Source organism: Orycteropus afer, unplaced genomic scaffold (assembly GCF_000298275.1).
Source record: "Orycteropus afer afer isolate SDZICR_OR568_19922 unplaced genomic scaffold, OryAfe1.0 scaffold00694, whole genome shotgun sequence".
NCBI lineage: Eukaryota > Metazoa > Chordata > Mammalia > Tubulidentata > Orycteropodidae > Orycteropus > Orycteropus afer.
The window spans coordinates 264,753-277,434 of NW_006922281.1; the positions used below are offsets into that span (position 1 = coordinate 264,753).

At 53.9% G+C, this 12,682-nt stretch overlaps 1 protein-coding gene across 1 annotated transcript; it reads right to left on the bottom strand.

The window, feature by feature from the left end:
* Window positions 1-6,043: 6,043 nt before the first annotated feature.
* On the bottom strand, window positions 6,044-12,448 carry ZSCAN22 (zinc finger and SCAN domain containing 22). Its single transcript, XM_007957006.1, has 2 exons — window positions 12,046-12,448; window positions 6,044-7,119 (listed from the first exon to the last, which is right to left on the bottom strand). Exons 1-2 carry the CDS (start codon window positions 12,446-12,448, stop codon window positions 6,044-6,046), a joined length of 1,479 nt encoding a protein of 492 aa, XP_007955197.1.
* Window positions 12,449-12,682: the final 234 nt, after the last annotated feature.

A 12,682-nucleotide genomic window follows, 5' to 3' on the forward strand; every position in this document is an offset into this window, starting at 1 on the left:
GGGACTTCTAGGACTGGGGGCTGAAACTTGGGCTGGGATCCTGGATTCTGAAGGTGCCAGAGAGGCCCTGGGGCCACGCCCTGGCCTCCATTCACCAGAGCTGGGGGAGCTCCGGGCTCCAGACACATCTCTGCCCTACACCGGCTGCTCTGACGCCAGAACCCAATTCAGAGGCCACCCACTCAGGCAGCCACGTGCTGGCGGCGTGGACCGTTGGCGCCCAAGGCTGGCGGCCTGCTGTCCCTCCTGCACCCCGCTTCCCCTGGGCTCTGGGCTTTCTTTGGGAGTCAACATATTTTCGTGTTCCATTTTTCATTCGCATTCCCGCGAATAAGATTTGATTTCTTAAAGTATGTTTAGGTTCGATGAAAAACTGCAGGAGATACAAGTTCTCATCCCCCCTTCCAGGCATCGCGGTTTCTGTTATTTTAACACTTGGGGGAGGGTCCATTTATACGCTATTGATTCTACTTTATTTTTTTACTTTTTGGTGTGGTTTGGTGTACGTTTAAAGAGCAAATTAGTTTTCCATTGAACACTTTATACAGCACTTTTGTATCGTGACACTGATTACGATCCCCACGGTGTAAGAGCTCTCTTCCCACCTACTCCCTGGCTTCCCTGTTCCCACTCGTCCTCCTTGCGTGCCCCTTCCAAGCCCTGCTTTGGGGCAGATGTCGCCCTTCTGGTCTGGTGTGGTCCGTGGTATACTGACTCTCCGGAGTAGTCGCGTTACTCACCACTTTCTGAGTGTTTTCCTAAGTCTTATTTTTCCAGGAAAGACCTATTTTGTCTAAAATGTCATGCTGATTGGATTAAAGTCGTCCACATGTCACTCTTTTTGATTTCTAAATGTCTCCTCTCCCTGTAGTTGGAAACTTCCCCATTCTGTCTTCTGGCTTTCTTTGCATCAAACATGACAGATTTAGTTTTACTTCTTTTTCCCTTCTATTAATCCTTGTATTTCCCTGGTGTTTTCTTTTAGTTACTGAGGTTACAGCTGTAGCTAGTGAATTTTTATTTCCTTATTGTCGATACTGCATTTGTGACTACAATTCTCAGTGAACTGTCCTCTGACAGCATCTCACATCTGTTTTGAAGCATTGTGATTGAGGGCTGGCTCTAAATATTTCCCAATCTCCACGTAAAATCAAGTAAAAGTTGGCTTTATATTTTACCGATTTAGGCATCAGTGTTTTTCTCGTTCCTTGTGTGGTTCATCTCTAACCTCTTTGCCTTGGGTCACGGCATCGTTTGTGTAACATTGATTCTTTCTTATAAATGGCGAGTTGCTCTGTCTCAATGCCACCCGGCTCCTCCAGTCGCTGTCTGTGAGCGAAGCTCATGAACCAGTGCTGAACAAACCTGCAGCCGCCTTGCTGCTGCGTCTCTCCCCCAGCATTCCCACCGACACACACGGTCTCACCAGTGTCACACTGTGGTTCTGTCTCGTGATGAGGCTGCATCATGAAGTGTCTAGTTCTGAACTGTTAAACCTTCTGATGCACTGTTCCTTTTACCAAAATACAGTGACTCTGGGTGGTGCTAACGGTTAAGCGCTCAACTACAAACTGAAAGGTTGGCAGTTCGAATCCACCCAGAGGGGCCTCAGAAGACAGGCCTGATGGTCCACTTCTGAACGACCACAGCCACCCCGCGCAGCCGTCTACTTGGAAACACGTGGGGTGGCCTGGCCATGAACCAGTGCCGACTGGATGTGGCTGGTACCGGCTGTTTCCCTGATGACACTTCTGGGGCTTAATTAAGTCTGTTTCGTCTGAAATTGATGCGGCCCCTCACCTGTCTTCAGGCTCATCCCCGCCTGGGGTCTCTCTCAGCCTTCTACCCTCAGCCTCCCTGTGTCTCTGTTTTAGGGGTGTCCCTTCTAAAGATGGCATGGCTGCATTTCAAAGAAATCCATCTCCTAGCATTTGTCTTCTGCTTGGTCCGTTGAGTAGTTATTAAAATAGCTGCTGTATCTGGAAGTGCTGCCAGACTGGGCTGCTGCTCATTCCTGGCTGTGTGACCTTGGCCAGCTGGTTGCCTTCTCTGACCCCTGGGCCCCTCCATGCAATGGAGATGGCCGCCCACCCTCATACTGTGATGGTTAAACGGGGCAGCGCACACCATCATGTTGCCCACCTGAGAGGCCCTTCTTTCCCCTGCGTCCCTCCCCCTTCAGCCAGACCCACCCAGACATGAATCTCCTGAGGAAATAAGCCGTGGAGATGCTCAGAGCTCCTCGGTGGCTGAGACCCAGTGAGTGGGGACGGGGCCGGGCCCTGCAGAAGATGGCCTCATCTCCCTTCCTTACACGTGGAGGTCACCGAGGCTAGGGGAGCTGCTTATCTGAGGTCCCCAGGCAGCAGGGGAGATGCTCTAAGCCTCCCTGTAGGCCTGTGCCTTTCCACCCATGCAGCCCAGTAGTCACTTCCCCACAACGGACATCTCTCATCCCTTCCCGTCTCAGCCTCACCACACTGTGTGGCGTCCTTAGGGCTCTCAGCGGGGAGATGATTACCACGCAGGCTGCCTACACTGAGGCAACCTTCTGAGAGGGAGACTGGGAACTGGGTCCCCACCCCCTCTACCTGTCAGAAAAAGTTTTCTTCCTGTCCCGAACCCACAGAAACTGTCTCCATGACTGCCTTGACTACACAATTACACTTACCTTGCAGCTCGTGGGGGAAGAACTGTTCATTCTGGCCATGTGCCCATGGCCCAGGATAGCCATGTGTTTGAGTCTGAACAAAGGATGTCACGGCAGGTGCGGCCCAACAAAGGCCCCGTCCTGTCACCCCTTCCCTGATTCCATGCACTCCGAGGTATAAAACCCCCTGACCCCTTTGCCTCACGGTCTTTTCCACAATGTAAACTTGGAGCCTTCCATGTGCAGAAGCGATTTCCTGTGCCAACTCACTATAGGACAGGGGTCTGAGGGAGGCCAACCCCACGAAGACATATTCATGCATCTGCACCCTAACCACCATGTAAGCGAATAAAACTTAGGATCTTGCTGCTGGGGGGTGTCAGTTGATTACTGAGGGTGACAGCCCCCATGAGGCCATTTCCTATTTCGACTCACTGATGATACACCAATACAGCTCTCAGATGTACCAACCCAAGGTCTCTGTCTCCCTGGGCCTCACCATCCTGTTGTCTGTCTCTCTCCTGTCTGTTTACTCGTGACACAGAGGGAAGAAGGCCAAGACACAGAAAGGAACAGGAGGAGAGGCGACCGTGACCAAGACCCAACAATATAGGAAGTCAAACATGTGACAGGACCACCAGAGAAATGGGCAGGGACATTGACCTCCTGACAGAAAGAAACAGAGGCTGAACAGTCCAGAGAGGGACAGGGATGCCAAACTGTGAGAGAGCAAAGACAGAGAGTTGGCAGCCACCAAGCCCATGGCACAGGGGCTCTGGGGCCCGAGGGGGGCAGACTCAATGCAGTAGCATTTTATTGAGGCCACTACATGTCTGGGTGCTGGGGACCTGGGACAATCAGACTGCGGAGAGACAGCTATGGAAACATGTATAAGGATGAGGCAGTTGGAGGGTGGTGATGGCCTCGGGGAAGGCACCGGGAGCTGGACACTCCTCCCACAGCTGTCCCTCAGGGTCTGCTCCAGCCTGTGTGCTGTGGGTACCGACAGGAAGACATGGCTCTTGCTCTTGGGAGTTCCTAGTCTTCTCGGGAAACAGAGGGGGAGTTCCCCAGGAGGAAGAAAGTAAACACAACATGGAAGGAGTTGTAAGACAGGTAAGTATGAGGTGTCCTGGGAGCAGAGAGGCTGGGGTGAACTCCTCTTGACCCAGGGGAGATTTCACTGAGGAAAGGGCCTGTGAAACATGTCGGACGGTGAGAATGGTGGCCAGTGACCACGAGGAGAAAAGGCTGCTTCCAGGCAGATACAAAGGCACAAAGGCTGGAAACAATATGGCTTCCCCCGGAACCACAAGTCGATTCCCAGGGCTGTGGTATGGATGGTGGTGCTGTGGGAGGGACAGGCTGAGAGGAGGCTGGAGGCCAGCTCACAAGTGCTCTTGAATGCCAGGGGCATCTGAAGCTTATCCTGCAGGGCAGCACTCTAACCCTTTCACATCCCCACACATTCAGAAAAACAACGTTTTATGACACACAAGAGTAACCAGAAAGACTTGTTGAGGCCCAGAGTGACCGACATCTCAGTGGACAGGCCTCCCTTGGAGATACTGCAGGTTCGGTTCCGGACAACCACAATAAAGTGAGTATCACGGTAAAGTGAGTCACACGACTTGTTTGGTTCTCCAGTGCATGTAAAAGTTATATGTACACTAAACTCTAGTCTATTAAGTGTGCAATAGCATGATGAAGAAGTTTGAAATATTGTAAAAATCACCAGAATATGATAGGGACACAAAGTGACCACAGGCTGTTGGAAAAATGGTGCCAACAGACTTCTCGAGGCAGAGTTGATGCAAACCTTCAATTCATAGAAAATGCAGGAAGCGCAGTAAAGCGAGGTGCGCCTGCACCTGTGAGCCATTCGGGAAGTCCGCGGCAGCAGGTGACACAGTGGAGAAACCCCTGCCATGGAGTGACAGTCAGCTTCGTGTTGCAGAAAGAGCTGCCTGGAGTAGCAACTGGGATCTTAAAAGCTTGCAAGCAGCCATCTAGATGCAACGATGGGTCTCTCCTTGTCCAGAGCAAAGAATGAAGAAAACCAAAGATTCACGGAAAGAATTAGTCCTAGCGACTGGTACACCATGCGATCCACAGCCTATACAACTATGAGACCAGAAGAACTAGATGGTGCCCAGCTACCACTGTCAACCACTCGGAGGGAGATCTATGGGGGGATCAGGTTTGCTAGTCTGATAGAGCCTGATGGAACCACTAAGACTATGGCTCCTAGCTGCCCTTCAGGTCCGGAATTGAACCCACACCTGTGGCTTCCAGTCAAACAAAAGACAGGCATATGAGTTGAACATTTACCTGAGGTTGATACACTCCTTGGAGAGAACAATCATGGAAGAAAGAAGGGCTGTTTATGCACAGGGAGACAGCTCAGGGGGCAGGAGGGCATGGAGGGATGGACACAGGGAAGAGGTAATTATCGGGAGGAAGTGGGAGAGGAGCTCTTGCATTGTAGTAAATTGTGGTCAATGTCATGAGACAAAGTGTATGAGAACTGCTACATGGAAAGTGAATTTGCTCTGTACATTTTCACCAAAATCACAATAAAAACAAAGAAAGAAAGAGCCGCCTGGAGGCTGGGATGGAGAGTGGAGCAGAGAGGAAGAGTGACAACAGGAAGGGGTCAGGGAGGAGACCCTGCTGGGACCCAGGCAGGCAAGAGGCCATGAAGGCTCAGATCAGGTCGGGCTGGTGGAGGAGAAGACCCAGAGAGCTGGTGGCTGGTGGGATATGGGAGGAGAGAAGGAGGGACAATGATGATGGGCAGTGTCAAACAGCACCATCGATCAAGATGGGGAGTGGGAGACAGATTGAACATCTGGAGGTGGCTTCACAGGAGAGGCAGACTCATAAGTGGGCCGTGGAGTTAGACATGAATTAGGGGTGCGAAACGCAGCTCAAAGGCACAGAGATGGGCGTGGCCAGGCATCCCTCCTGGGCCACACAGCAGAGGGACAGGTGAACAGAGCAGCTAATTGGGAAGGAGAAGCCCCTTGGCCAGAGCACCTTGGGACCAGTGTCCTGACAGACACATTGCCCCAACTTCTCCTTTGGCACTGAGGACCAATCCAAATCTGTAGCACAGCCACCCTCTCTGTGACAACCCTAAGTGGATACAGGGACAGCAGGCTCCTTCTGGAAGCTTCTCCAGCTGTCCTGAATCACGGTGTTCATGATGGGTCTCCACCTGGGTGACAAACACAGAACTGTGCCTGGACAGTCCCAGAGTCTAATCCTCAAGCACCTTGTCATGTGGGGAACACATCACCCACCCCGTTTTTCATGGTTCTTCTGGAACTCAGGGCTTCTCTCAGATGCTGAGCCACCAAGGGGAGGCTGTAGCTTGAGGGTGCTTCCCAGTCACTGCAGCACTGTGATGTGAATCCTCAGGTGAACCATGAGGGCTGAGCTGCGGCTGAAAGCCTTGCCACAGTCACTGCACTTGTAAGGCTTCTCCCCCGTGTGAGTCCTCTGGTGCTCAATGAGAGAGGAGCTCTGGGAGAAGGCCTTTGGACAAGCCTTACACTGATATGGCTTCTCTCCAGAATGGACCCTCAGGTGTCGGATCAGCGCTGAGCAGTCACTGAAGGCTCGCCCACACACGTCACATTTGTAAGGCTTCTCCCCAGTGTGGATCCGCTGGTGCTGGGTCAGGTGAGTGCTCTGACTGAAGGCCTTCCTGCACTCCTCACACTCATAGGGCCGCTCACCTGTGTGCACCCGCTGGTGTTGGGTGAGGTGGGTGCTGCGGCCGAAGGTCTTGCCACATTCCCCGCACTTGTAGGGTTTCTCTCCAGTGTGGATCCTCTGGTGCTGCGTCAAGTGGGTGATTCGGCTGAAGGCTTTCCCACATTCTTTACATTTGTGGGGCTTTAGCCCCGTGTGGACGACTTGATGCTGGGCCAGGTGAGTGCTCCGGCTGAAGGCTTTCCCGCACTCACTGCAGGTGTAGGGTGTCTTCCGAGTGTGGCTCTTCTGGTGTGCCTCGAGGGCCAAAGGGCTCCTGAAAGTTTTCCCACAGTTGCTACACTTGGAGGCCTTCAGCCCTGAGTGTGGGCAGGGAGACTCAGTCCCATAACTGTCTAATGAATCGAATTTCTCTTGTGAAGGAGTCCTTTCTCTTGAGGCAAAGTTTGGCCACATGCCAAGACTGTTCAAGGCATCATAGTCACAACTGGACTGGTTGGTGGAGGAGTCCTTGTGAGGCTCTGAAGTGTTTCTGAAATCCATCTGGCGGGCAGCAGACATTGTGTGGGTCTCCCCTGAGAGTCCCGCCTGCCTCTCTGAACTGCCCTCAGGTTCACAGGCATTGCCCAAGGCGGGCCCTGGAGACACATCTGCTACAGGGCTTTCAGTGGCCGTGTCTGATGGCTGGGACTCTTCTGAATCACTTTGCTTGCAGTTTGCCTCTGCGGGCTCGGGTCCTGAGTCCCACTCTGAAACAACCCAAGCCACAGCATCATCGCTCCACACACACCATGCCTGTCACCCACCTGGGCTCTGGCCATGCACTGTAAGGTGAGCCACAGGCTGTCCCTGACACTTAGCCCTGTGTCCGAAGGGAAGTTTCTCAATGGGTGTCTGATGACATGAGGGTGCAGGACTGGCCCCCCACGCAATGCAAAATCGCACCAAGGGTTCTAATTTCTCTTTCTTTCCTGTGTCCTATACCCAACCTATCTCTGAAGGCTCCTCATTTTGGCTCAGGTATCAACCCTGAGGTTTAACTGATCCAACTGAACAAGAGAGACCAAGTGGGCCAGACAGGGGTTTGTCCTTATAAAGCATCTATGTACACAGGCCTCAGGGCAGGCCCTCCATCCCCAGCCCTCAGTGCTGTGTCCCCCGGGCCTGGCAAGGGCCTGACACTTGCAGGTGCTCCGTGGGTACTGGCTGAATGAGAAGCAGTCCCAGATGCCGGTGACCGTGATGTTTTCCACAGCAGATTCCTTTACCCAGAAGCCCAAGCAGACAGGTGAGTGGGGATGGCTGAGCTGGCAGCATGTCCTCAATCTTTCAGGAGCCTGGAGGCCTACCCTTAATAAACCACTTCAGAAAGACTTTCTTAAAGGCAGAGTATGGACAAGGGGCAGTCGGAGGTCAGAGTGCACGTGAGGTAGGGGTGTGCTCTCATTGACCTGCCCTCACCAGGTCAAAGGGCTCCTGAGGGTGCTTAACCGGGCAACATTTACTGGACAGATTCCAGGAGGAAAGGAGAGAGCTAGGTGGGGGTGAGTGTGCAGAGCAGCCACTGCCCAAGTCGGCAGTGGGGCGCTCAGTGCTGCAGAAACGGGGCTCTAGCCCCAGCTTGGCTGCCGTCTGGCTCCAGGGCCTTGGGTAAGTTCTACCCTCATCTGGGCCTCAGTTTCCCACTCTGCTGCCTACCTCATGGGGCTGCTAGCTGTTATCACACTCTTGTCACATGCTAGGCTCCCAGCACAGTGTGTAACTTCAGTCGCCTCACTTCATCCTCCAAACCGCCCTCAGAAGGAGGGACTGTGACAGTGGCATTTCACAGATGGAGAAAATGAGGGTCAGGTAAGGGAAGGATGTGAGTAACTTGTGCAAGATCCCACAGGTGGGTAGTAGACATGTCAGGGTTTCAACATGGAATCCTTTCCACCTGGCCCATGATGCCTCCTCACTGTCACCACCCACAACGTCCTGCTGAGCCCTCTTTCCTGGGGGGTTGACATTAACTTTACCTGGAGAAGCTGGTCTTTGTCCTTGGTTCTTGAGAAACTCTAAACCTTGGGACTCCTTAGTGACTGAGGTACCTCTGCTGTATCTACTGGGTTTATGCTAAGGAGATGACTGTTGAGGGGTTGGGTCTCAGGAGGTGGGCTGATCCAGTTGGTCATGCTGTGTAACGAGGCCCTGAGAAAGGCCACAGAAGCTCCAGGGCTTCCGGCTGGTGAAAGACAGCAACGCACAGGGTAGGACAACCTGGTTCTTTTTGAGACACAGAACCCTCTCAAACCTCACCTTCGCTTGTGTCCTTTTCTTAGAATAAAACCATAATTCTAAGTACAGCATTTTCCCAAAGTTCTGTGGCTAGTTCCAGTGAAGTCTCAAACCAGGAAGTAGTAGGAGTCAACCAGTGAGAAATGACTGGGAACCCCTTAGCTTATGGCTAGTACCCTGAAGGGGTAGAGGGAACCTCCAAATTTGTAGGCAGCAGGTCAGAAGTGGGGAGGCCTGGGGGGCCTAAGCTTGTGGCTGGTATCCTGAAGGGTCCTAAGGACGTGTTCATTTTTGGATCGCAGACCTCAGCCCTGGGCTGGGCACCAAGCACCTCTCGGTGGAATCTGCCGAAGGAGTGAGCTACTGGGGGAGCATGGTGGTGCACAGAGCCCTCCATGGCCTGACCCCCAGAACCAGAGGCAGAACACTTCCCAGTGTGAAGAGAGACAGACGGCACATACAGGGCCATCTGGGCCCAGGAAAGTCTGTCAGCTGCTTCTCCCCACCCAATGGCCAGACGAGAGTCCCATCCCGGGACTAGGCAGGGGAGGTCTAGGCTGTTGGCATGGATTTAGTCCCAGTCACTCCAGTGGCTGGCAGCATGAGCCTGGACGAGTTGTGTCCCCTCAATGAGTCTCAGTTTCCCTTCCTGCAAAGTGAAACTGGTTCCCTCTTCATGAGCTGCCGTGAGGGCTGCTGAGGCATCCACGTCCCCTCCTCATTCTCCCCTCAGCCAACCAGCTGGGGACACGCCCCTTCATGGAGGTAGGGGCTCCAGCCTGAGAATAGGAGACTCTCTGAGACCACTGGTCTGTGTCTCCTGGGAGCAGTAGCAAAGCTTCACCCCCACAGTGTGGGCTTATCTCCAGGGGCTGAGAGGAGAAAAGCCTGGGACTGACTGACAGCTTGGGAAGTCCCACTGGCCAGCTGGTGAAGGGGAGCCAGACACGGCCTATAGGGCTTGGGAAGGCAGTCTCCAGGAAGGTGGTGAACAAAGCTGGCAGGAACAGGCACCCACTTACCTAGGAACTGGGGTGCCCGGCTGGTGTCCAGTTCCCCGCTGTGGTCTGAGGCTCCGCGTTGAGAATTCATGTTGGGCCTTTGCTCCTGGTCTGACTTCGGTGACACCACCCCCTGCAGCCAAAGCATGACCCCACCTGTTACAGACCAAATTGTATCCCAAAAAATATATGTTGTAAAGATCGACAGCCTTGGAAACCCTGTGGGGCAGTTCCACTCTGTCCTCTAGGGACTCTGTGAGTTGGGGTCCACTCCACAGCAGTGGGTATGGTTTGGGCTTTGCTCCCAGGAAGACTGACAGCCTTGAAGACCATGTAGGGCAGTTCCACTCTGACCTCTAGGGGCACTGTGGGTCGGGATTGATTTGACAGCAATGGTTTTGGTTTTAAATCTTTATGGTAGCACATCACCCGGTGTTTCTCCCACAGAGCTGCTGGGTGGGTCTGAACCGCTGACTTTTTGGTATGCAGCTGGGCGCTAAACCATTGTGCCACCAGGGTTGCTTGGCTAGGGCAGGAGACCCGTTTTGGACTTTTGATGTCCAGAAATGTGAGATTATAAGTCTGTGTTTGTGATCCTGTGTTACAGCAGCAGCAGGGAACTCATACAGCAGTTTTCTGTCTACCACAGTCTAGCCTCCCACGTACCACCCAAGCTAACACAAGCCATTCCCAGGCTGCCACTTGAAGCTGAAACCAAGGCAGCACCTGCCAGCTTTGGGAAGAAGAAGCGGTGGTCACCATTCACCACCCCCTCAGTGACAGCCACACCAGATGACCTGCGGTCCCTGGCATGCCCGGAGTTGTTTTCTCCCTTCCAGCCTTTGCACACCCTGTGCCCTCCACCGGAAAGACCATTCCCCTGCCTTGTTCACTGGCTAGCTCTGGGCATTCGCTCCTCTAGGAAGCCTTCCCAGCACCTCCACCCCCACTGGACTCCCTGAGACCCATGAAACCCGAGTTTGCTGCCTCTGTCTGAGTCAGGGAGGTGTCAGGCTGGGCCTGGCAGTGAGGATGCATGTAGTGCTGTCTTGGGGTGAAGGACTGAAGGGTGAATGGTTAGTGTTGGGGCTGAGGGGGACAGACATACCCAGGGAAGGGTCCATACTGTGCTGCATGGCCAGGGCCGACCTGGTCCAGCCTGGGAGGATGTCCCCTCACCTGGTGTGTGCCTGTCAGCGGCTCTGTGCCTGCCCACTCGTCGCCAGAGTTCCCATCCCGGTGAAGCTCAGAGTCCCTGGTGAGCAGCACTGGGGAGCAGAGCAAAGTCTTAAGTGAGACTGACCCTAGCCCCAGCCCAGCAAGCCCCACAGAGGACCCTGACCAGGCACTGCTAACAGGGCCAAGGGAGAGCACCTGATCCAACAGTCCTGAAAGGTCTGCTTCTCAAAGACCTGGCCAAATCGTTTTAACAGCCACATTGACCACGTGTTTAATCCGTGCCAGGCACGTTTCCAAATGCTGCATTTACGCCGAAGCAGGTGGACAGTAATCTCCACATTACCAATGGGTAGACTGAGGCACAAGAGAGTCACACAGCCAGGAGAAAGTGGGGCAGTAGCATCTGAATCCAAATGCCTCAGTCCCCCTGCCTGCCGCACCCCCTTCCCCACGCTGTCTGCCCTGGTGTCTGCTGCTGTCAGGCCTGGCCCGGACCTGGTTCTTTCTGGAGGAGTCATTACTCCTTGCTCTGGGCCACCCTCTTTCCCACCCCAGGTCTCCTGCAGAGACAATGCCCACAAGGGGTCAAGAGGGGCATGCAGGTGACACCTGGTGTTTCTGCCCTGCCTGTCCCCTCAGCATTGGGCCTCCTTGTCTGGCACCAACAGTCTGGTTTACTTTGGAGAACTCTCCTTCAATGAAAATTACTCCCTGGGATCCAGTTGGCCAAGGGGAACCAGGCCAGTGGGACTCAGCCCGGGGCCTCTTACTTTTCTTTTCCCCTGGTAGGACAGACACCTAGAGTTGCTAAGCCATTTTTGCACCCCCACCCCCCTAAACCTCAGCAACAGAAAGTGCTTAAGAACAAAGCTACTGTGAGAAAACTCAACTAACAGAAACAGAATGAAAGAAGAGTCGTGATGGCATCAACTGAGTACCTAGATCCAGCCGTACCTGAAGCCTCCTTGGCCTCTTTGCGTAAGCCAGTTTGGGCTGGAGTTTTGGTCACATGCAATCAAAACAGACCTGACTAGCACAGTGTGTAAGTGTTTAATGGAGGAAGAAATGGGAAAATTACTACACAGTCTTGAGTGTCAGGGGAAGGGGGAGATGGGAGACCAAGTACGTAAGTGAACCTGGATCCAATTCTATGCTCCCACATTGCAGTCTAGGCTCAGCCCAGCAAGCTGTGAACACGTGCCCACCGCTGCTCCTCACCTCTCTTGTTGAGCACCTGGGTGAGATCCTCCACGAGCCTGGCAGCCTCGTCACCACTCTCAGGGCACTGGGCCCGCACCCAGGCCTGGGTCTCGGGGGGCAGGGCGCCCAGGAACTGCTCCAGCACCAGCAGCTCCAGCATCTGCTCCTTGGAGCGCGCCTCGGGCCACAGCCACTGGCGGCAGAGCTCACGAAGCCGGGCCAGGGCCTCGTGGGGCCCCGCCGCCTCCTGGTAGCGGAAATGCCGGAAGCGCAGACGTGCAGCCTCAGGGTCAGTGGTGTGGCCACCAAGGCCGGATTCCTGGCTCTGAGAGAAGCCCGCCTCTTCATCTTCCTCCTTCACTTGCAAGAAGCTTTCCTGTTCCCAGGGCATCAGGCTCAGTGAGCTCTGGGGGACCGCCATTGGCAGCAGCACGCTGGTGGGACACAGGCTGGCTGGAACTTCGGAACTGGACCTGCAGGAAGGCCAAAGCTTTGTCACCATGTGGAATCTGGGGCCCTGCTCCACACCTATAGATGACTAATCTACTTCCTGTCTTTGTGGATTTACCCCTTCTGGGGGTTGCAAATGCCTCGAACCATATACTCTGTGGCCTTTGAGACTGGTTTTGTTCACTCTGCAGGATTCTACTTTCAG

What these genes read in the sequence shown, in the direction of transcription:
- ZSCAN22 (XM_007957006.1), bottom strand. Translation starts at nt 12,448, where the DNA reads ATGGCGGTCCCCCAGAGCTCACTGAGCCTGATGCCCTGGGAACAGGAA. An exon ending in CCAGGTGCTCAACAAGAGAG is followed by an intron (nt 7,120 to 12,045) that starts GTGAGGAGCAGC and finishes GGGTTGTTTCAG; the next exon opens with AGTGGGACTCAGGACCCGAG.